Source organism: Citrus sinensis, chromosome 9 (assembly GCF_022201045.2).
Source record: "Citrus sinensis cultivar Valencia sweet orange chromosome 9, DVS_A1.0, whole genome shotgun sequence".
In the NCBI taxonomy this organism is placed as follows: Eukaryota; Viridiplantae; Streptophyta; class Magnoliopsida; order Sapindales; family Rutaceae; genus Citrus; species Citrus sinensis.
The window spans coordinates 30,545,875-30,567,311 of record NC_068564.1 but is presented as its reverse complement, the minus strand read 5'-3'; the positions used below and the strand labels follow the sequence as shown (position 1 = coordinate 30,567,311).

Genomic DNA, 21,437 nt, shown 5'->3' with positions numbered 1-21,437 from the left:
TATTTTCCCAAACGCGACACTTGATCATTCCCCAGAACTTTGAGACAGAGATCTATCTATAATATGTTGATGGTGTCCACAACATTTACGGTTTGTATTATGTATTACAAGTACACAAAATGAAACGGATTAAAGGTTTATTGAAAGTGACAACAAAGAGCACAATCAAAGAAAGAACTACAATGTCACGCCTGCAAATGAAAGAACTAACTATCAAATGAGTAAAGGATGAACGATCGTTCGGTAAATTACAGCTTGTAAAAATTGGAGCAAAGTTAATTAATACCGATAATAAAAATTAAAATCGAGAATGTTTACCAAATACTTGAACACAACCTGCATACTAAACTGGGAGTTCAAGTAAGGAGACATGATACAGCCCAACACAAGTAGTCCTCATCTTTGGAATGGAACTGGCATGACAGTGCCCGTTGAGAACTCTCTAATAATTAAGAGCAAGATTGAAGCCATCAATCACTCATCAATCATCGTCGTAAGACTATTTTTGAGAGAGAGAGAGTAATAGAAGGAGGCATGCAGCGCACGTGACCATGGAGGCCCCAAGACAGCAGCCAAGTCATGAAGCTCACGTGCATGGGTCTCCCATCCACACCTGCAAATTAATTAATACATGCAACGACATAAATAATATAGAGAGGCGGAGGCAGACCCCAGCCTAAAGAGTCCCCATACACAAAGCAATTCAAACTTCAAAGAAAGAAGAGGAAGGTGCCCAGTCCCATACAATATCGGCTTTGTTGTTGGGGAAAAAAGAGAACTGCTCCTTTCTTCATCACGAATTCACACAAGTCAGTCATCGCCAACCCAAAACTTCTCCTCGGGATCCCCCCGACAAAGTCCCCACGTCTCCTTCTGAATGGACAGTGGATGCCCACCGTCGGATACTCCACTGACTCTGACTGATCACATCTGGACGGCGATTCGTGATGGACCACAAATGCTCTTACTGGCTGTCTTATCCACGTGATAAATCTTCGGATGGAGGGCCAGCGGACTCTGGTTTCTTTATGTACGCTAGCATCGATCAACCAGGTGTGTCGGCCATGCATTATCACGTGGTGCGCTGCTGAGGGGGCAACATTTGGGTCCCATTTCAGATATGTTCCCCTGTGATTGGACGCTCAAGAAGTTGCTTCAGACAATTATTTTCCAATTTTTGGTTGATTTGCCCCGTCAAGGAAGCAATTGAAGGTTAATCGGACGAAAAATTTTGACGTTGTTTTAATCACAAATAATGCGGGTTTTGTTATTGTCAATTCCCTGTTGATTAGCAATACGTGGTCCTCTGGCATTTATCTTTAATTTTGTCGTGATTAAATGATTTAATGATCGAAACATGAGACGCAACTTGCCGTTTGACTATAAACATTACAAACAAGACGACGCAGAGAGTGGAAGTGGTCGAGTATTGATTTCACCGACGGTTAACAATTTTTCGAGTAAAATATTTCCGAATAATTGTCTGGTAAGATGAGACAAATGATAAGGACGGGTCACGAAAATATCAAATTCAGTGGAGGTAATTGGAATTGGCAATTTATGTAGATCAAAACTAATATTTATGATTTTTTTTTAAATTAACATAGTTAATTAGTCTTTAAGCCCAATTTGATAATACTGTAATTTTTAAAATAATTATTGTTAGTTGTGCTATAAAAATAATGAGTTTTAAGGAGAACCAATTAAATTCTTAGTAAAATTTGTGTGTAAAAGTATTGTAAGTTTTGAAGGCAGTCATATATATATATAGTAAATTTATTAGTAAACTGTCGTGAGAATATAAATAGATAAAATGGACATCATGTTGGATAAAATTTATTTGCCCATTTATTAACATGTATGTGTGTGTGTGTATATATAAAATTTGATAAGTAAAATATTTTTATTTTAATAATTTTATTTTTTATTTTGTTATCTCAATATATTTATGATAAAAATTTTATTTCTTAATTCAATAAGAATAATCTTGGATTTTTATAATATATTTGAGAATATATATAGAATTGTATTAATTATAAAATTGATTGTCAAAATTAAAATTTTAAAAGCTAATCTTTTCTACTTTTAAAAAATCTAATGTAGGACAAGATGATTTTACCAAAAGTTATTTTTTAAAAATTTATCAAATACCAAAACTAGCTTTCAGTCTTTGAAAATCAATTTCGAACCTCTTAAAGACAATTCTAAGTGGCCTCTTAGTGTGAACTTTCAGAGTAAGCAAAAATAAGGAAGGACATATGCCTCTGTCTAGGAGAAAATTATAATTAAATGTGCTTCTACATGCATAATATATTGCTCGTTCAATTATTAATAGTGTTATACCTACGCTTTTAAAATATAAAAATTGTACTCTATAAAAAAATAAAAATAAAAATAATATTATAAGTGATGTGATTTGCCTAAAAACATGTTTCTGTAAATTATTATTACGTAAAAATAAAATAATAAAACAAATAATCACTTAACACAAAATATTTTAAAATAATGTGACATTTATATGTCGCATTCATTATAAATTACAAAATTATATGTTCCAATTTTTCAATTTACGATCCAACACCGTGTTTAGATATTTTCTTAATGTACTGGCATTCATTTATTTATTTTATATCAGAACCCAAATATCTGCACTCATTTAAATTAAGTTCAAATTTATTTTGAGACGGTCGACACCTAATGTTAAAGAATAATTTAAAAAGAGAATTGCCGATTTAAATAAAGAAAAAAAATCGTTACCAATTAACTGGTAATATAAATTCCAAACTAAAAGTTTATAAATCGATTAAAACTCGAATTTAGCAAGAATCATGAAACACTAACATTAATCTTGGAAATTGGAATTACTATCTTGATGTCGTTACAAGGCTACTTGGATTCCGAATCTTGAGGGCAAAAGACTAGCCTACGCTGATCATCAAACAGGCGCATCACATCAGTTCGGCTGCAACAGTGACAGAAACTTTGCGACAGGTGGTCAGATGCTATTGGATCAGATGTTCCTAAAGAGGAAACTGAATTAATGAGCGTGACGTATGCGTGCGGCAAAAGCGAAGGGAACGGACAGAGAGGATCAGAGAGCACACCCCCTCTCACCGCACGTGTCAGAGTCTTATTGTATGTATTGAACAGTGAATCATTCACGTGCGAGCCCCGGTCCCACGCGCGTGATGCGAGCGAGATCAGCCGCGCATGATTATTCGTATGATCGTATCGCATGAGCTGTTTCTATTCACTTCACTCACGTTGATCCTCGCCCTCCATATCCATGAACCTACCCGTACTCCGTCGCCTTCTTTTGTTTACCAGATAAGCAAGTATTTAGACTGAATTTACGACATTTTAAATTTATCCAGAACTTCAATTCTGACCGTAGCAATGTCAAAAATTATTTATTAGCAACTTAGTTTGAATCACAGCTCATCGACAATCAAGAAAGCAACTTCATTCTATGCTTGCATTCATTCAATTTTTACATTTTAACGTAGCTCATGAGAACATATACCATTACAAGTGTATTAATTAAGTGAATGACCATAATACAACAATAACTGAAATAATTTCTGCTTTCAAAGCGCATGTTAATTCTGATGATTTTTTCGACTAATTAAAACAATAAACACTATTTTGAACTAAAATCATCAACACCATTTTAACATATCATATAACGGATACGACTGCTATTAAATGAGAAATACAACGACTATTACAAAGTACAAATATGAAAACATCTCTAAACCATACTATTTTTTTTTTTTTAATTATTCACTTTCTTGGGTATATTGATGTTGTAAATTTTTCGAGTTTTTGAGTCACATTGAATATATAAAAAGGATGAAATTATCTTCTTTTTTTTTTTTTATTCACCATATTCTCTATAAAAAAAAAAACTCAAATTCTAATGGTATGTTAGACACAGTGCCGGCTGAGTTTTCAACAAAAGGCGGAGCGTTGTATCGCAGGGACTAAAAACTGAAGGCAGTGGCAGTGGGACTCACTTGAAACCCCCAAATATTTACTTCTCAAAAATTTGCCATTGGATTTTATTCCAGGAAAGTGCTTAATCTGCATACGATTATCTTGACCAAATACATGGGCGTATCAATACAACGGGAACCAAATTTGATTTGGGACCTACCACATATTAAATCTCTGCCCCAGATCTCTAAGCATCAGATGTGGATATTACACAACTTCATTGTCTAATTGCTGGTGGAAGCCACCTTGCATGTCACCTTACTTTAACCCTAAATCGAAATGGCTAAAGATTTAAGACACTGTTGAAGCCAATTCAACAGACCGAATCAATGACCTTTCTGCCTCAACTTCTCCTTTATCTACAAGCAAGGGCACATAAAAGAGTTTAAGAATGTTGCCTGCATAATAGCTTATGCCCTTATGTCTTTAGATGGATCAACAAGAACAAACCAAAATCGGAAAAACATGTGATCTTGACAACGATTATGGAAGCAGACCCTTTGCTAAATCTGTAATTTAGGGTTTAATAAATTAATCCGGGCCACTGCCGAGTGCCATCTTTTTCTCTGTCGAGTTAATGATGTTGTTTTGTTTTCCTTGTTTTAATTAATGTTGCGGAGAGAAACAGATGGATGCAAATGGCTAGCCAGGTTTTGCAGGAACCACGAATGGTCTTGCATGTGACAAAAAGCTTTATAGCTTATTCCTCCATCAACATTTCAATGGTTCCATCTCACGTGCACATGGCTACGAATAAGGTCCATGCATGGGTCGATCGATTTAGGAGTTTGGACCATCTCGTGCTGCAGAGTTATGTGTCATGTATGTGTGTTGACACTTGCCAGTTCATTTTCGTTATAAAGATTATTGACACTCATAAATGTACGACTTACAAATCATAAATTTTGAGTTTGACACTTTAGTTTCATTTTGTAATCCCTACACTCTTTAAATATTTGTAACAATATATTTCAAACTTTAACTCAGACGTAATAAATGAAGGGGGTTCCTCTTCTTATATAAATTTTTATTTTTTAACGTTCAAGTTACATTTGATTACGTGTACTTATTATCTAGTTTTGACTATCTAATTACATGTCCAATTTCTTACAAATGGTTTACATATACTTTTAAATCATCCAACTACATCAATTTTTTTTTTATTCTTTTTCTTTGTGAGAAGTGGGAGACTTTGCAAGATGACCCCCAAAATGCTTAGCAAATCATTTCGCGAGACATAAAGTTATAGTTGACCATATAAGACTAAAAAAATGATTGAGATTGTGGCAGACAAATCCTTTCGTTATGGCTTCAAATCAACTTAAGGGCGTGTTTAAGTCTTCAGAAGCAAGAGGAGCATTATTAATTTCAGAGCTCAAAATGGGACAAACAGGCTCCTTGGGGTTAAATTTTTATGATTACAAGTTAACTTTTAGAGGCTCCTGCGATCAATTAGTAATTACCCATGGTTAAAAGTTAAAACTCAAAATCATCGATATTATTTCATGATTAAAGAACCCATCTTTCGTCCACTAGTTTTTTTTTAACCTTTTTAACTGTCATATTTGTCCCATTTTTGGTAATAGAGCTTCTATTACTTTCAAATTCAAAAGATTAGACAAAGCAAAATGGGACCCGTAGGCTTGAAGTACAAAATCCTGTAACTCGCAGTAAAGTAGATTCTCTACCATTTCGTCTGCATCCGTATTTTTGGCAAGCTTTAATTTCTTGTCGTGTTTAATGGGGAATATAATGCACCAAAATTATTATTATTAAAAAAAAGCTAATCACTTCAACCCCCCCCAAAAAAAAAAAGATGATTCATGATATTTCTGTATTGCTCTTTGATTGACATCCTTAAAGTGGCTCACTGATTGAATAATTACAACAAATACATGTGGGGTGCTCTCTAATTGCATGTATAATGCACAATCGTCCAAGCTTTTTAGCTCCCATGCTCGCTGTTGAATCCAATTATTGAAGAATTCATCTTAAACCATAATCCAGATGCCTACCAAGAATAAATGTATATAAATAAGCAAATAATTTAGTACTTCACCAATATAAAAACAATATACGTAGATGCAAGGTAGGCAAAAATAATTATATGAAGATTACAAACTCCTATTAACAACCATAAAAATACAAAATAAATAAGAGGGAAAATATAAAAGTAAAATAATTCCATGACTGATTTAATTTATCTAAATATATTACATTAATTGTCCTTGTGTTATATATATGGTCCCTTTCAATAATTTATTATGACCATGCCAACTCATGGGATATCATCATAAAATGTGCTTGCTATTTTCTGATATGAAGATTTGATAATGCCTAATAAATTATAATTACCCATATTATCTTTACCAGTCCAGCTGACATTTAAAATTAATAAATAATTCCACTGAAAATTCAGTTCATCTGTTCACATCCATATTTGCTAAAACCTTCAAAGGTCCAGCTTTTTTGTTGTCCTCCTTCAAAAGAGTGTAAGTTACGTACCTTTTTTTTTTTTTTTAAATAAAAAAACACTTAAGTTATGTACTTAAATCTAATAATAATGATCCTGTGTGGAGCCGTGTACGATTACCAATCTATACCATCAAACAAATCACCATCCAATACCAACACACGGACCCACCTGTATGGCACGTTAACAGTATAAAGGCAAACGCTAATGCTGTATGATATACTACACGATCAACGGCTCCAAATTCAATTTTGAAAGTCTAAGCAGGGGGTAATCTGGAAAAAGAAAGAAAAAAAAAAGGATGGGTGAAAAATAATGCCACGTAAGCAGACGCCAAGCTGGCGTTGGCTCCAATTAGGATGGATGGAACATACATTGATTCACATGCACGCGCACGAAAGAGCTTTATAAAGCCTCTAAGCTTCTGTACCCTTCTCTTCACCTTCAATCAAAAGCGTGCAATTTTGCTCTCATTACTCACTCCATCTCTTCTTCAATTGCTTAGAGCCTCTTAGCCTTTGCAGTTCCTAAAAGTCTCTATAAACTTCCTCTTCTAGCTTGTTTTTTCTTTTTTCTTTTTTTTATTTTGTTAGACGTTTTACTTGTCACAAAAAGCAATGTACAAGCGGGAGCAAAAGCTTAGAGAAGATAGATATATGCAAGAGCGAAAGAACCCATCTTTCTCTTCGAGTCTTCTCGATGAAATCTACCGTTCAACCGACGACGGCGTCGCAAAGTCGCCAGATTTGAAGTTCTACAGAGAAACCATGAATACCAGACAGAGCAGAAGCAGGGGCAGAAGCAGCAAGCCAGTTGAAGAAGAACAAATGTCAAGCCTTCAGCGGGCTTGTTTGATCGAGAAGTGGATGGACAAGAAGGTTGGCGAGAAGGCAAACCCGAAACAGGGGCAGGTTTGGAATGACTGCGAGAGGAGGTTGCATCGTGATCATGACCATGATCAGGATGTTATGTTCTTTAGCTCCACTTCGAGCTCATCAGATTCGAGTTCCGGTGGATTCTCATCGTCTGATACGGATTCATTGTACGGCTCGAGATCGGGAGCTTCTTTTTTTGAGCCCCGAAGGCCTAAGCCTGTGAGGACTAGCGTAGCAGCAGCTCAGGCTCAGCCAGAGAAAGCAAAGAGAACAGAGAGAACAGAGAGGGCTGCTCTGTTTTATGAACAGAGAGAATTGCATTTGTTTGATGATTATCAGTATCGTCACTACAATTCCGCCACACCAAAGCAGCTTGATGGCACCGATCTCATCAAGTCAAAATCAAGGGCCTTGAAAATTTACAACAATCTCAAGAAAGTGAAGCAGCCCATTTCGCCCGGTGGTCGCCTCGCAAGTTTCATTAACTCGCTTTTCACAGCAGGAAACGCAAAGAAAACAAAGAATTCAGCAAGCTCGCTGAACGCAAGTTATGATGATGATGTCATGAACGCTGTGAGGAGCTCAAAGTCAGGGCAGGTGTCAACTTGTTCTTCGGCTTCTTCGTTCTCAAGATCATGTTTAAGCAAAAGCTCGCCTTCTACGAGGGAAAGACTGCGCAATGGGGCTCAAAGAAGCGTCAGGTTTTACCCAGTTAGCGTTATCGTGGACGAAGATTGCAGACCATGCGGTCACAAATGCTTATACGAGGAAGATAATACGAGCTTAATGTCGGTTTCAGTAGCTACAGCTTGGAAAATTGGGAAATCACCGTCAAGAAAGAACGAAGTCGAGCGTGTCGGAGAAATGGCTCGAGAGTTCTTGAAAGATTACCACCAAAATCAGAAGAAAAATGATGTTATTATGCGAGATGTTCGCGTTAATTATGATGATGATGATGATGATGCGGCCAGTTGTTCAAGTTCCGATTTGTTTGAGCTTGATCATCTTAACGTTATTGGAAACGATAGGTATTGTGAAGAGCTTCCGGTGTATGAAACCACTCATGTTGGTACCAATCGTGCCATTGCTAATGGCTTGATAATGTAACTTTTATTAATTTGTCTTGTGATACAGCTAAAATCCAAGCTATTGTAAATTATTGCTTAAGTTTTGTTTTGTTATGCTAAATTGTTGATGATAAAATTTTGAGATTTTATTTTTGTGTCATATTTTATGACTTATAAAATGTGAATGCCGAAAAAGGAACAAAGCGATGATGGGATGGGATTTTCTGAAAAAGTGACAAGTTGAATGGGGATGCGTTAATTCTCTCGATGGATTATCAAGAAACTGGAGAGATACTGACAGTATTGATAGGAGAAGAAAAAAAGAAGAAAAGAGAGAGAGAGAGGGGGGGTGGGAAAATGAAAGATTCGAGATCGTAATCACAAGCAAAATGAGAGGAGTGATGGTAAAGGCAAAGTCAGATCTTCGCCCATGGGAATAGAGAAAGTTGAGAGCTTTTGCTTTCTTTTCTCTTTTTCTTTCTTGAATTGAATTGAATTGAATCAATGTGTTGGCAACATTGCCACTACTATTCTCTCTTGTCCCAAAAACCAAAGAGCCATACCCAAAAGAGGACACGCCTGCTCTGGATGCCTAACCCTCTCAAACAAGTCTTCTCCCAAAATGGTATCCTCATCATTCTAATAATTTACTTTAATTTTACTGTTTTTATTGACATGAACCACTTGCTCTCAGGCTCTTCAATTTCAAAGGTAGAGTTTAGAGTCCCTTTTTTTTTTTTTTTCCTGACAGATTTCAGTAACTGGAATACTGCAAACTTGTTATTCCAATCATAGCTAAACCCTAGCGCTTTAGAAATGATTCAAACAAATAGCCAAAACTCTCGTTTTTACACAAATTCTTTGTATTAGTGAATTTCGCATATTTGAATGGGGATAAAGACAATAATTATAGTACGTTAATCACCATGGACTTTATGGTGCATAAATATATTCTTACCTTCATCTAACAATAAACGAGATTGATTAACACTTAAAACATTGTCTATTGACTTAAATTTCAAGATTTTAAGTGTCATTTTACCTTTTTTTTGTTAGCGGAACTTTCTCGGACCAATAACTTACACAAATTATTGCACCAAAATCAATGGAAATCTAATAAACATGTACACTTGCGAGTCATTGTTAAAGGTGATGGAATGTGAGGTTAGTTTACAGCAAGATAGAAATGTCCTTCCTTCTTTATTAATTATCTCTCCCTTGTGACAGAAAAATAATTGCGGTGGGCGACGTTCGGGCAAATTTATATTGAAAATTGAAGTATAACAATGATAAGGGGTCCCATTCAAGGAATCTTACAAATATGGTTGCCATTTAATTGACTCCATACTCCATACTCCATACTCCATACTCCATATTAAAAGCTTATGTGTGTATTGATAACATTATTAAGCATATGCTTATGCTATCGCATATTAAGTGTTATTATCACTTGTTATGGGGCTAACACAAGTCTTACATATTAAGCTTCATCACCGTGTAAACGTATAATTATAAATCATGACAACGAACACATGGATTCCTCTTTGAATTATACAAATCTGAAAGGTCTCCTTGAATTTAGTTATGCATGAAGTGAAAATGTGGAAATGTGAGATGAGAATAATAAATTATTGAGAGGATTCATGTTCATTGTGAATCGACCTAATAATGACCTATACATACATAAATCATAAAATTAATAAAATTTAGTACGTGACAAGCATGCAGAAGAAGCCCCACTCAAAAGAATTTCTCTTAGTCAAAAATCTAACATGATCAAATCATTAGAAGCTTATTTTTTAGGTGTTGGTGGATTCGTAACTAATTCAAACAAAAATTATTTTAAAGGTTTTTTCTAATGGGTTTGCTTTATAGTTCCAAGTGTGTAAAAAATTAGTTAATAAAGTTGGGTGATTATGTGAGATTAAATTATAGGACTAAACAATGCAGTTATTGGGATTAAAAATTGATTAGGAGGGGCTGATCAATCCCCTAAACTTGATTTGTTAATGTGTAAATAAAAGATTCCGTACAGTTGGTGAGGCAGGGAAATGATGAGAAGAATATTAATGGGAACATTAATTTCACATTTGGATGGTGAAGAACTGAAGATTGATAGTTAAAAAGAACAAATTAAATTAAAACCTAATTGCCTAGGCGTTGACTATTCTGGCTAGTTTCCCTCCCACCACAATCATGATATTCGACTTCTCAAATTCATTGCTCTTTGACATTTGTTTATAATTGTTTTTTTTATATATTACTCGTTATAATTGATTCGGCTCATACTATGAAACAATGGCTAAATGGGTTTTTTTTTTTTTAATTAAGAAAAACTTTCAACATTAAAAGACTACGACGATATGAAAAGAAGATAGCAGTAAATATAAGAGTTATGTAGTTTTTAACTGAAAATTCTTGAATTGTAAATGTTTGCACTCGGGAAAAAAAAAATCGGACTTTGAAAATTTTTATTTGACTTTCTAAATTTAACAAGTTTAGAAGATTTCCAACACGAATGAACAATAAATTAGTTATATATAAAGAATTGTAGTAGAGATGAGATTTTAATTTATAATTTTACTTAGTGATTTATATATAGTTCATAATAATAAACTAGATCTCATTAGAATTTTCTTTTTAGGCCAATCTCCACCTCATCCATTTGAGCAGAATTTAAACTCCAAAATTTTTATTTTCAGTAAAAATTTTACCGACTCAACCAGTTGTAGTAGAAACCCATACTCTCATTGAATTTTCTCAGGGAATTACAAACGGTTCAAATCGCTATATATGCATCTATTTTCTTTTTCTTTTTCCTGTGCATTTGCATGGTAAGACAGTCGATGACATATTAACTACCAAATGATGATGAAGAGCTCTAGGCAGTTAGCTTCTTCTTGTTGTTGTTATTATTATTACTATTATTATAGTTCCTTAAATTCCAATCTAGCTCCTTCTAAAGAATAAGAAGATAAGAATTGTTCATTGTTTTTATCATTAAGCGATGAGCAAACAGTGCTGGCATTACAAACGTTACCAAAACAGGCAAAACTCACCCAACAAACAATCATACGTTGAATTTAAAATGAGATATATATATATATACACACACACACACACACACACACACACACGAATTTTCAGAGCCTCACCAACCAACAATTCTTGCCTGCAAAATTCTCTTCTTCCATAAAAATATCATCATCTAATTTGTATCAACTAATTAAATTGCTGTTAGGTATGTCCATAAACGAGCTATATATATTTATACACATACATACATATAGCCGTTCCAATTTAAACAAATTAAAACCGCGTGAAAGTTGGCCATTGAATAGAATTTGGTCCACAAGATGATTTACATATGCTTTTGCTTTGCTTTGCTTTGCTTTGCTTTACTAGTGAAAAAGACAAAGACGTTTAATCAATCGGCGATCCCTAGGCCTTGAGTTTCCACGCCATATCTAGCAGCTTTAATTTCTTTTCCCTATCATTCAAAGTACAAAAGCCAATGTTGAAGATGATGTTTGATCGATCCATCCATCAAAAATGCATAAGAACATTGTCTTTTTCTTCCCCCGCTTTTCAATTTCTTGCTTCACAAACAACATTATTAATAACAATCATAGTAACTCTAATTACCAATTGGTTACGTCAAAAGCTGGTGTCATTTGGAGCTATAGCTAAGCCCCCGTGCGCACCCACTGGTCATAGCCTCATCATACTTTGGACTTGAAGGACCACTCTACTCAGTTCACTTGTTTGTGTGGTCCAGACTTTGCTGCTAGGCATTGGCCTCGAATTTTAGTGAATCACGCCCAGTTATCTGTTTCGTCATTTACGTTAAAATTTACTTTGACATTATCGCCCATCATAGCTACCTTTTCAGAAGAAAATTACAAGTGTGTCACGGTCGATATTCCCTCATGATCAAAGTGTTGATATTCACTATGAATTCAGGTATGAGAATGAATCAAAATGGTCGCCGAGACCAAGAATCAAACACTTTGGAAATCATACTGTTTGACTATTGCTAAATTATGTATAATTAAAGTATTAATTCATCAAGAAATCCGCCTAAATTAAGCACTTGATGACAACTATACATTTCTATAATTACCACTAGAATGTGTGTATTCATGCTTCCCCTCTCGTTGCCTGCATTAGTTGGCATCAGAATTTAGCAAGTAACAAACAATAGCATAACATGAATATTGCAGGCACCCCTCAGAAGAAAAAGACCGGTCTATTGGGGTCACGAAAGTCGCCGGTGGTGAGCTCTGCGGGGCAGCAAAGAAAGCCCACCAGCACTGGCCACTCTCGTGGATGTTGTCGCGGATTTAGTGATTGCATGAGCATGGGGTCAATGGTCTCAAAAAAACAACAGAATCCGCAATGCCAGCAGCAACACAACCGTCACCAATCTACATTAAAATTGGAGGAGCAGGTAGTTTGGACCAAAAGTAAATCTGATTAGGTTCATGGTGGTGGAACTATGTTAAGGCCTAGAATTGAAGATTGAAAACTTTTCAGAAAAAAATAAAGCTTTTAAACTGAAGTTTTATTGTTGATTCCCTCAAATTTGCTCTTCTTATGTTATAATCCCGGTAGTGCGTGGCTGATTGCATACACACAAACCTTATAAATTTAAATTTGAGTGATTTGTGTACAAGATTTAGTTATATCCTGAAAACTTTTTACAATGTAGATCATTTTAAGTATCAAGAAAGCACACAAAGAATGAAAGGAGTGCGTGTATTATTAGCTTCTTCATTCTTCTGTGAAAGATAGCTGTGCTCTCACATAATAGATAACAGCTCTGCTGTTACATAATATATAATATTTGAAGGGTAGGTCTATGTCGGCTAGATAGGCCCAAAAAAGTGGTGAGCCGTTTATCCAAGAGTTGTATGCAAATTAAATTATGTTCCATTTTTTGGGCTCATTGAACAAGTGGGAGATCTAACAAGGGAGGTCTTTGAAGGGTAGGTCTATGTCGGCTAGATAGGCTCAAAAAAGTGGTGAACCTTTGATCCAAGAGTTGTATGCAAATTAAATTATGTTCCATTTTTTGGGCTCATTGAACAGGTGGGAGATCTAACAAGGGAGGTCCAAAGGCAGAAAGAATTACGGATCATATACAGGAAGAGACTAGAAAGAACGCAAGACTACCTACGCCACTGTCTTCAAATAGCACAGGACAATGGAGTGTTGGAGCTCATGACTAACAACAAAGAAGATCAACATCAATCTCTTCTTTCCTCCAACACTGGCAGCGTCATTGCTAGTCCTCTACTTCAAACTCCTTTGCACCAACATTCTCATCAAACTCCTTTGCACCGTTATTGTAGTCAAACTCCTTTGCTACAACAGTCTGATCTTGCGGTTACAGTCAGTCAAGCAAAAATGAACGGATGGTACATTGACCCCAAAGAGGTAAGGGTTCTGTAAGTGGGTACCCATGGTGATGGTGCATTTCATTCCAAGTTGGTTTTTGTATTTTAAAAAATACAAAGATCAATTGAGAATTTTCTTGTTTCTAAATGCTTGATGCTGACAGTTCATAACATTATTATCATCACATGCAATATTAATTAAAGGCATGATGCATGTAATTGGGAATAAACAGATAGATTTGCAAGAGAAAATAGGCCAAGGAACTACAGCAAACATCTACAGAGCCATTTGGAGAGGACTTGACGTTGCAGTGAAGTGCATATACCCTGATTTTTTTCACACGAACGAAAACGCCGTAACATTTTTCGCACAAGAAGTGGACACATTGTCAAGGCAGCGACATCGTTTTGTGCTGCAGCTGATGGGCGCGTGCCTGGAACCTCCGTATCGCGGCTGGTTGGTGACGGAGCTTTTGGGCACGACACTGAAGGAGTGGCTGCATGGACTAGGCAGTCAGAGGCGAAAAGAGAGAATGGTCCCGCTTCCTCCTTTTGAAGAGAGATTGGCTAGAGCTTTGGAAATTGCTCAAGCAATGCAATATCTGCATGAGCAGAAACCAAAGGTGATTCATCGAGACTTGAAGCCTAGCAACATTTTCTTGGATGATGCCAAGCATGTAAGAATTGCGGACTTTGGTCATGCTCGGTTTTTGTCTGATGGAGAGATGGCACTCACCGGCGAAACAGGCAAGAAACAACGTCACATTTTATTACTTCTCCCTTAAATTATTATCTATGCACTAAATTTATGATAGAGTGATATGCCTTGTTTCAAGTTCAAGGGGTGGACAAAAATCAAATCAGTTTTTATTATCCCTTATCTCATGATTTAAATTTGCGTGACCAATTAAATAAAAATACTTAAAATCCACTCAATTCACTCTTAGGGCAATACATAATACACTTAGTGGTAAGTTATATTATTAAAAGGAATAAATTTTAAAATGTCATAATATTATAATTGGATTTGAAGGGCCAAATAGTAAAATTGCATAAAAATAGGTAAATTACGGTCTAACTCTTATTTATCTTGTTGAGTTGTGTCCCATATTAGATAGTAAAAAATAGTTACTCGGATTCATAAGTAGGATGAGTCATTCCACTCAATAGACTAATATTTTGGATAGGATATCTAAAAATTCTAAATCAAGTCCCCCAACAAAATTGAATCCTTTTTTAAACCTCTATGTATTTCTACCCTTGTTTTGTGCCCTTAATGCTAGAAATTTTATGCTATTTTTATCATTTCAGGAACTTTCGTGTATATGGCACCAGAGGTGATTCGATGCGAGCCTTATAGTGAAAAAAGTGATGTTTATAGTTTTGGTATTATTCTAAATGAGATCATTACTGGAAATCATCCATATATTGAAAAAGACTACAAACCAGCGAAGGTATGAAGAGCTTAATTATTAGATATTTAATTATGTTCGTATGGGGTGGGGTGGGGGGGGGGGGGGGGGGGAGTGGGCGGAGGGGGAAGTTCAAGAATGACAATCATTTTCCAAAGCATTTGAAATAAGCGTTGTTTTCTGAACATGATTAAAGAGTAGTAATATTAACCAAAGCTAGAGTTATTTATTTATTGGGTATCTGAATTGTTGATAGATTGCTATGGAAGTTGGAGAGGGGAAGCTAAGGCCTGCTCTTCCGGAGGAGGATGGGCAACTGAGAGAGCTCATTGAGCTTATTTGCCTTTCATGGGATGGAGATGCTTCTGTTAGACCATCCTTTTCATCCATTACCTGTAGTCTCAAAAATATTCAAATGAAAGTTACAGAAACTATTTGAGATTAGTAATTAACTATATCAGAGTTCAAGTAGTGTTCGGATGTTGCAGCGCATTTTAACTATTTAAGCACAACTGTAAATGTATATATATACTTATTTTCTCGTAAATCATGACAGTCGAGAAATATTATATTATCAACTCTATTTATACGATAGAGATGCTCTACTCGTGTTAGATTTCATCTTACCAAATATATGAATGTGATTAAAAATAAAATAAAAAATTATAGAGTTAAAATATCTCATGTCGTCTGAGTATAACTATTGGACTAGTAATATAACCTTGCGGTAACTTTCAGACTATAATTTAACCTTTGAATATCTATTAAGCTTATGAGTTCCTATAGGTGCGTGGGCCCGCCCATTTTCCATAGTTTTTACCTTCTTGGATTTATCTGCAATAAGTTTAGGTTGTTCTATTATTATTTTGTAATTGAATTATAATTTTGGAGATTACATACTTAGTAATCTTATTATTTGAGTGAAAATTGAATCAAATTGGATGAAGTTATTGAGACAATTGTGAAATATTTGATAAGTGTGATCGACAAATATTGAATGGCTGTACCGAGCACGTGATGTGTGGACAAACCTAATTTTTTCTCTCGCAACAATCATGAAAGGAGTACAGTGGGTACTTCTTCGGAAGTGGAGCGGGACAGAGATACTCCACCCAAGTCTCTTTCACAACGCACTCAAGGTGATTTCATTAGGTTCATTAGAATCCGCCCCACACTCCTATTAGCTGCAGATACTTCAAAGACTTTCAATCACACACAAGTGGAAGACTTTCAATCACACACAAGTGGAAGATAAAGTGGATATTTTTCTGAATTCTTCCAAAGAATTTACAAAAGAGAGCTGGACCAGTCACAAACGAAGATGTAAATTAAGGTAAATTATTACCCTGTGATCGGTGATCACTCTAATCAAAGACAATGGAAAGGAGAATCTATGAAGCAGCGGTGGACGGCAGTGTAGCTTCTTTGATTCACTTGCTTCAAGAGGATGCTCTAGTTCTTGATAGATTCATGGTGAGTTGTCACGCTGAGACTCCTTTGCACATAGCTTCAATGCTTGGACATGTAGATTTCGTGCAGGAAATCGTTAGTCAAAAGCCTGAGTTAGCCGGAGAGCTCGATTCCCGAAAAGCATCCCCACTTCACGTGGCAAGTGCAAAAGGGTACCTTGTTATAGTGAAAAAATTGGTATCCGTTAATCCTGAAATGTGTTATGTTCGCGATCGAGATGGGAGAAATCCTTTACATGTTGCAGCCATCAAGGGTCATGTTAATGTCTTGAGAGAGTTAGTTCAAGTAAGACCCCAGGCAGCTCGAATGTTGATGGACAGAGGTGAGACAATTCTACATGCGTGTGTGAGATATAACCAGCTGGAGTCAATGAAGTTTTTGTTGGACATATTGAGTGATCGCGAGTTTGTGAATTATAAGAATAATGATGGCAACACTATCTTGCATCTGGCAGTAGCTGATAAACAAACAGAGGTATGCTTAACTTATCAAATGAGTTACAATTTTAACTGATAAAATCTCATTTACCATTAATCTTTCTGTGTGTCCATGAATATTAATTTTTAATTTTATGTTCTTCACGACCTAATACAGTAGTTTTTAAAGGATAAGGATCTTTAGGTTCTCTGTTTCAAGGTCAAATCTACAACATGTTAAGTTACTGTTCGACTTATGTATATAACTTAAGTTTACAAGTGTTCTGATCAACAGTAGAAATTAAGAGTGAGCTAATAATTAAACCTCCTTTGGTCGAACCAATATATCCATTCCAAATATATATATGTATATATGTATATATATGTGTGTGTGTATATATATATATATATATATTAGAAGTGTTCCAATCCGAAATTTTAAAGTGCGGGAACGTCTGGAAAAACGCATAAATCATGCGGTTTAAGTATTTTGAATTTTAAAATTTTCCCAAATATTTCCCACACTTTATGATCTTAAACCAAAAAGCTACTATATATATATATATATATATATTTAAACAGAAGAGAAAGTTTTACATAAGTCAATCAAATCATGTCATTGATTTAAATTTGTTTCCTCTCATTATATAATTGATATATCGCATGTCATTGATATCTCAAAATTTGATTAGATCAGCATACAAACGATCATTTGGTGTTCCTATCCCATAAAAAGCTTCCTGTTTTTACACTTATCAAATGTTTTGATTTACTAAAATTATAATATACTTTAGTTTATGGTATTGTCTCCCTCCTTACAACAAGCGAAGATCTTTTAACTTAAGCTTTCAAGTTTAGTGGAATAATCCATAGAAAGCCATGGGCATTCTTGAGAATTGAATGCAGCACTTGGTGAATATATATCTGACAAAATAATTAAAATGAAACTAACTTGTTTTATTCAGTACATTTCTTGTAATTGTCTTGAATTTTCAGGCCATAAAGGTTTTGACAACTAGTACCACGATAGAAGTGAATGCTCTGAATGCAAATGGCCTCGCAGCATTGGATATTTTACCACAAATCAAAGGAGACGAGAAAGACAGCGAGATCATTGAGTTACTTGGACGCGCTTCAGCAATCAGTGCTCGTGATGAAGGGAAGAAGAAGAAGAAGAAGAAAACCAAAACCCCATCAAAATCCCACGTAAATAACGATAACCTAGCAAGGCGAGATGAATATGATTGGCTGAGAAAGAAACGCAGTACCTTAATGGTGGTGGCATCACTGATCGCAACCATGGCGTTCCAAGTCGGGGCGAACCCTCCCGGCGGATTATGGCAAGACAATTTCGTTGGCGACGAGAAAACGCCAGCACACAATGCGGGGTCTTCAATTCTGGCTGATCTAAGCCCGGAGGCATACGGTCACTTCCTCACTTCAAACTCTATAGCCTTTGTAGCGTCTCTCAGCATAATATTGTTGCTCGTTAGTGGGTTACCAATTAGGAACAGGATTCTCATGTGGGTTTTGATGGTGATAATGTGGGTTGCAATTACGGCAATTGCTGTCACTTATTTACTTTCCATGTCTGCATTCACTCCTGCTCATGAAGCGAATACGTATGCTTCCGTTATTGGATATGTAATTTTGGTGTGGATTGGCTTGTGCGCGATCCTTTTTTTCGGCCATACGATTCGACTAATGGTGAGGATCATCAAGTTTATTAGAAAATTAATCAGGAGACAACGAAGGAGATCATCATCATCGCCATCATCTTCCTCAGGCTCAATGTTGGTGAACCACCGTGCAAGTGCAGCATCTAATTTGGGCAATTTAAATAACGTGTAGAAAAGGATGCCATTTGCAGAGTCGGGATGGCAAAAATCCCCACGGGGACGGGTACTTTCGGAGATTTTCCTCATTCGGGGAGGGTATGGAGATAATTTCATACCCAATTTCTTATTCGGAGAGAGGACGGAGAAATTTTTTTACCCAATTTCTTATTCGGGGAGGGAACGGGGATGAGGTGGAATCCCCATCCCCTACCCATTTCCTCATTTTAATTTTTAATTTTATTTTAATTTTTTAAAATTACTAGTAAATAAATTATAAAATTATAAATATTGGTAAAAAAAAAAATCAAAATATTTATATTATTAAACTTTTAGGCCTAATTAACTAATTAAAGTCCTAAATTTTTATTTAGGACATTAAAAAGATTGAGTAGATTCTATTAGCCAATTTTTTTTTAAAATTTTAATATTCTTTAAATATTTTAAACTTAAATCTATTTTTAGATGTTATAATTACCAACAGCGAATCACAAATTTAATATTTAATCTAATCTAATCTAATCTAATATTTGCTTTTGATTTGCTCCGATTTAACTATTGTGTTGTAAAGGGAATAGTCCACAATTATAAAGTGCCCACGCCACCATTGAAAAAGTTAATTTTGAATCTAAATTCGATTTTATTTGTAACAATTTTGTATTAAACTATTAATTTGTTCATGATAGTTTGTAAAAGAAGTTTATATTCCTTACATGTTGCGTTACTTACTAATTTAATGTATTTGACTTTTGTAATAGATATTAATGTAAGATATATTTTAAACTTTACTTTTATTTGAATTTTTTATTTTAATATGATTAACTCAAAATTGAAAAAAAATATATTAGTTATTCGGGGATCGGGGACCCTCGGAAATCTCCTGCTATTATTCGGGGAGGGGATGGAGATTCTCTCAAGTAATTCTGACGGGGACGGGGAGGGGACGGGGACATACGCAAAATATCGGGGACGGATACGGGGAGATCGGTCCCCTCCCCTCCCCTCCCCATTGCCATCCCTAGCACATAGGGATGTTTCCGTTGTATTGTACACGTGTCTAGTTATAGTAAAATTGATGTACTTTTTTTATACATTCGTAGCATCTCTTTGAAACTTTACGACAACCCACTTTATATATTATTTTTTCTCTTTGATAAACTTTAACCGGATTTTTGGAGTCCCGTTGCACTCGCAGAGACTCAGACTTGCTCCTCAGTTTAAACACTGGAGAGGGGCTCAGCTATTACTGACTAAATGGCCCAACATTCTATACTCAACTCAGCTCGTCCTGATTGTTTGTGTATTCAAAAAGGTGTTGAGATTCTTAAAAGATAGCTTACTTGCATTGACTTCCTATGGCGAAAGCAAGAGTAGGGGTTCCAATCAAAGGGAACACGTTTAATTTGAACATTGGAGAGGAATCCAATTCAATATCATCCCGGCCCAGTCTCCCCTTTGGATTAATTAGGCCCATATAGGCAAGCCCAAGCCCGGAGCTTATGGTTCCTTGTGGCAAACACAGCGTTTCACTCTTAATAGACCACACACACACACACATATATATGTATGTGTGTGTATATGATGTATTCGATTTTTATGTTTGAATCCTTCGTAATTTCCCCCCCTCCCCTCAATCATTAGTTATATGTCTAACATTTTATAAACAAATTTAATCTTAGTGAATGATTAGGTGCTTAACATATTATCTAAAAAATGTAATAATAGCATTTGACATGGCGGCTAAGGCAACAGCAAGTTCCAGGGACACGATAACCTCGTCAAAATGGTCTCTTTCAACTGGTGGGGTAGTTGAACGAAATTAGAGAATGTTGAATACTTGAATGTGACATAGACTTACGTTAAATTCGCTGCCTTACCACAACCTGAAGAGAAAATGTTTTTTGCTACATTAAATGGATCTCCTAATAACAACGTTTGGAAAATCGAGTTATTGCAATCAATCAATTGCGGGTCATTATTTCCAATTAAAGAAGGATCATTTATGCGTCTCATTCTCATGACACCCTTTATTTTATTTTTCCTTTAAGAATTATGCAGTCCACGTGTACAATTTTGGATCTACTGCAAAATTAAATTTAATATATTTCGTGGAGTGGATAAATAAATTTTTTGAGTCTCTCAAATCGATCGTTGCCCTCAATAATTATTGGGGCATAAACCTCAACATGAAGGTTGATGTAGGTCGAAATAATCGTTATGAGAGCAATGATATTAAGACTAAAGAGCAAAGTACTTACTACTGAAAATTGATAATTGTACATTTTATGAGAGCAATGATGGGCATAGTTGATGGCAAGCGGTGATCCCACGCAAATGTGTGGCTTTACTAGCTCTTCTTTCCAAAAAATTGTACAATACCTCAAATGTATAATAATTAATTGATACATGCATGACATATGTAATTAAATTAAAACAAAAATAATCATAAAACTTTTGCTATTTTCACAATTAACCCTCTCAACTTTTTTCTATC

General features: G+C 35.5%; 3 protein-coding genes and 1 long non-coding RNA gene across 4 annotated transcripts; 3 read left to right on the top strand and 1 right to left on the bottom strand.

Annotated features, from left to right (window-relative positions):
* Positions 1–185: 185 nt before the first annotated feature.
* Positions 186–1,406, bottom strand: LOC127900055 (uncharacterized). Its single transcript, XR_008052033.1, has 2 exons — positions 746–1,406; positions 186–613 (listed from the first exon to the last, which is right to left on the bottom strand). It is a non-coding gene; the product is annotated as an uncharacterized LOC127900055 (long non-coding RNA).
* A 5,487-nt stretch (positions 1,407–6,893) lies between these two features.
* LOC102611186 (protein BIG GRAIN 1-like B) lies at positions 6,894–8,560 on the top strand. Its single transcript, XM_006474408.4, has one exon. It carries the CDS (start codon positions 7,087–7,089, stop codon positions 8,449–8,451), a length of 1,365 nt encoding a protein of 454 aa, XP_006474471.1. The 5' UTR covers positions 6,894–7,086; the 3' UTR covers positions 8,452–8,560.
* Positions 8,561–12,581: 4,021 nt separating this feature from the next.
* LOC102611470 (serine/threonine-protein kinase STY46-like) lies at positions 12,582–15,715 on the top strand. The gene is made up of 5 exons (XM_052434346.1): positions 12,582–12,861; positions 13,503–13,850; positions 14,044–14,569; positions 15,122–15,264; positions 15,479–15,715. The coding sequence occupies exons 1-5, from the start codon at positions 12,622–12,624 to the stop codon at positions 15,659–15,661; spliced, it is 1,440 nt and encodes a 479-aa protein (XP_052290306.1). The 5' UTR covers positions 12,582–12,621; the 3' UTR covers positions 15,662–15,715.
* A 603-nt stretch (positions 15,716–16,318) lies between these two features.
* Positions 16,319–19,122, top strand: LOC102611760 (ankyrin repeat-containing protein BDA1-like). The gene is made up of 2 exons (XM_025097205.2): positions 16,319–17,166; positions 18,105–19,122. Exons 1-2 carry the CDS (start codon positions 16,600–16,602, stop codon positions 18,957–18,959), a joined length of 1,422 nt encoding a protein of 473 aa, XP_024952973.1. The 5' UTR covers positions 16,319–16,599; the 3' UTR covers positions 18,960–19,122.
* Positions 19,123–21,437: the final 2,315 nt, after the last annotated feature.

Excerpts from the sequence above, each read along its gene's own strand:
- LOC102611186 (XM_006474408.4), top strand. The coding sequence starts at position 7,087 with ATGTACAAGCGGGAGCAAAAGCTTAGAGAAGATAGATATATGCAAGAG.
- LOC102611470 (XM_052434346.1), top strand. The coding sequence starts at position 12,622 with ATGAATATTGCAGGCACCCCTCAGAAGAAAAAGACCGGTCTATTGGGG. Across the intron at positions 12,862-13,502 it reads CATTAAAATTGGAGGAGCAG|GTGGGAGATCTAACAAGGGA; the intron begins GTAGTTTGGACC and ends CTCATTGAACAG. Across the intron at positions 14,570-15,121 it reads CGAAACAGGCAAGAAACAAC|GAACTTTCGTGTATATGGCA; the intron begins GTCACATTTTAT and ends TTATCATTTCAG.
- LOC102611760 (XM_025097205.2), top strand. The coding sequence starts at position 16,600 with ATGGAAAGGAGAATCTATGAAGCAGCGGTGGACGGCAGTGTAGCTTCT. Across the intron at positions 17,167-18,104 it reads TAGCTGATAAACAAACAGAG|GCCATAAAGGTTTTGACAAC; the intron begins GTATGCTTAACT and ends TTGAATTTTCAG.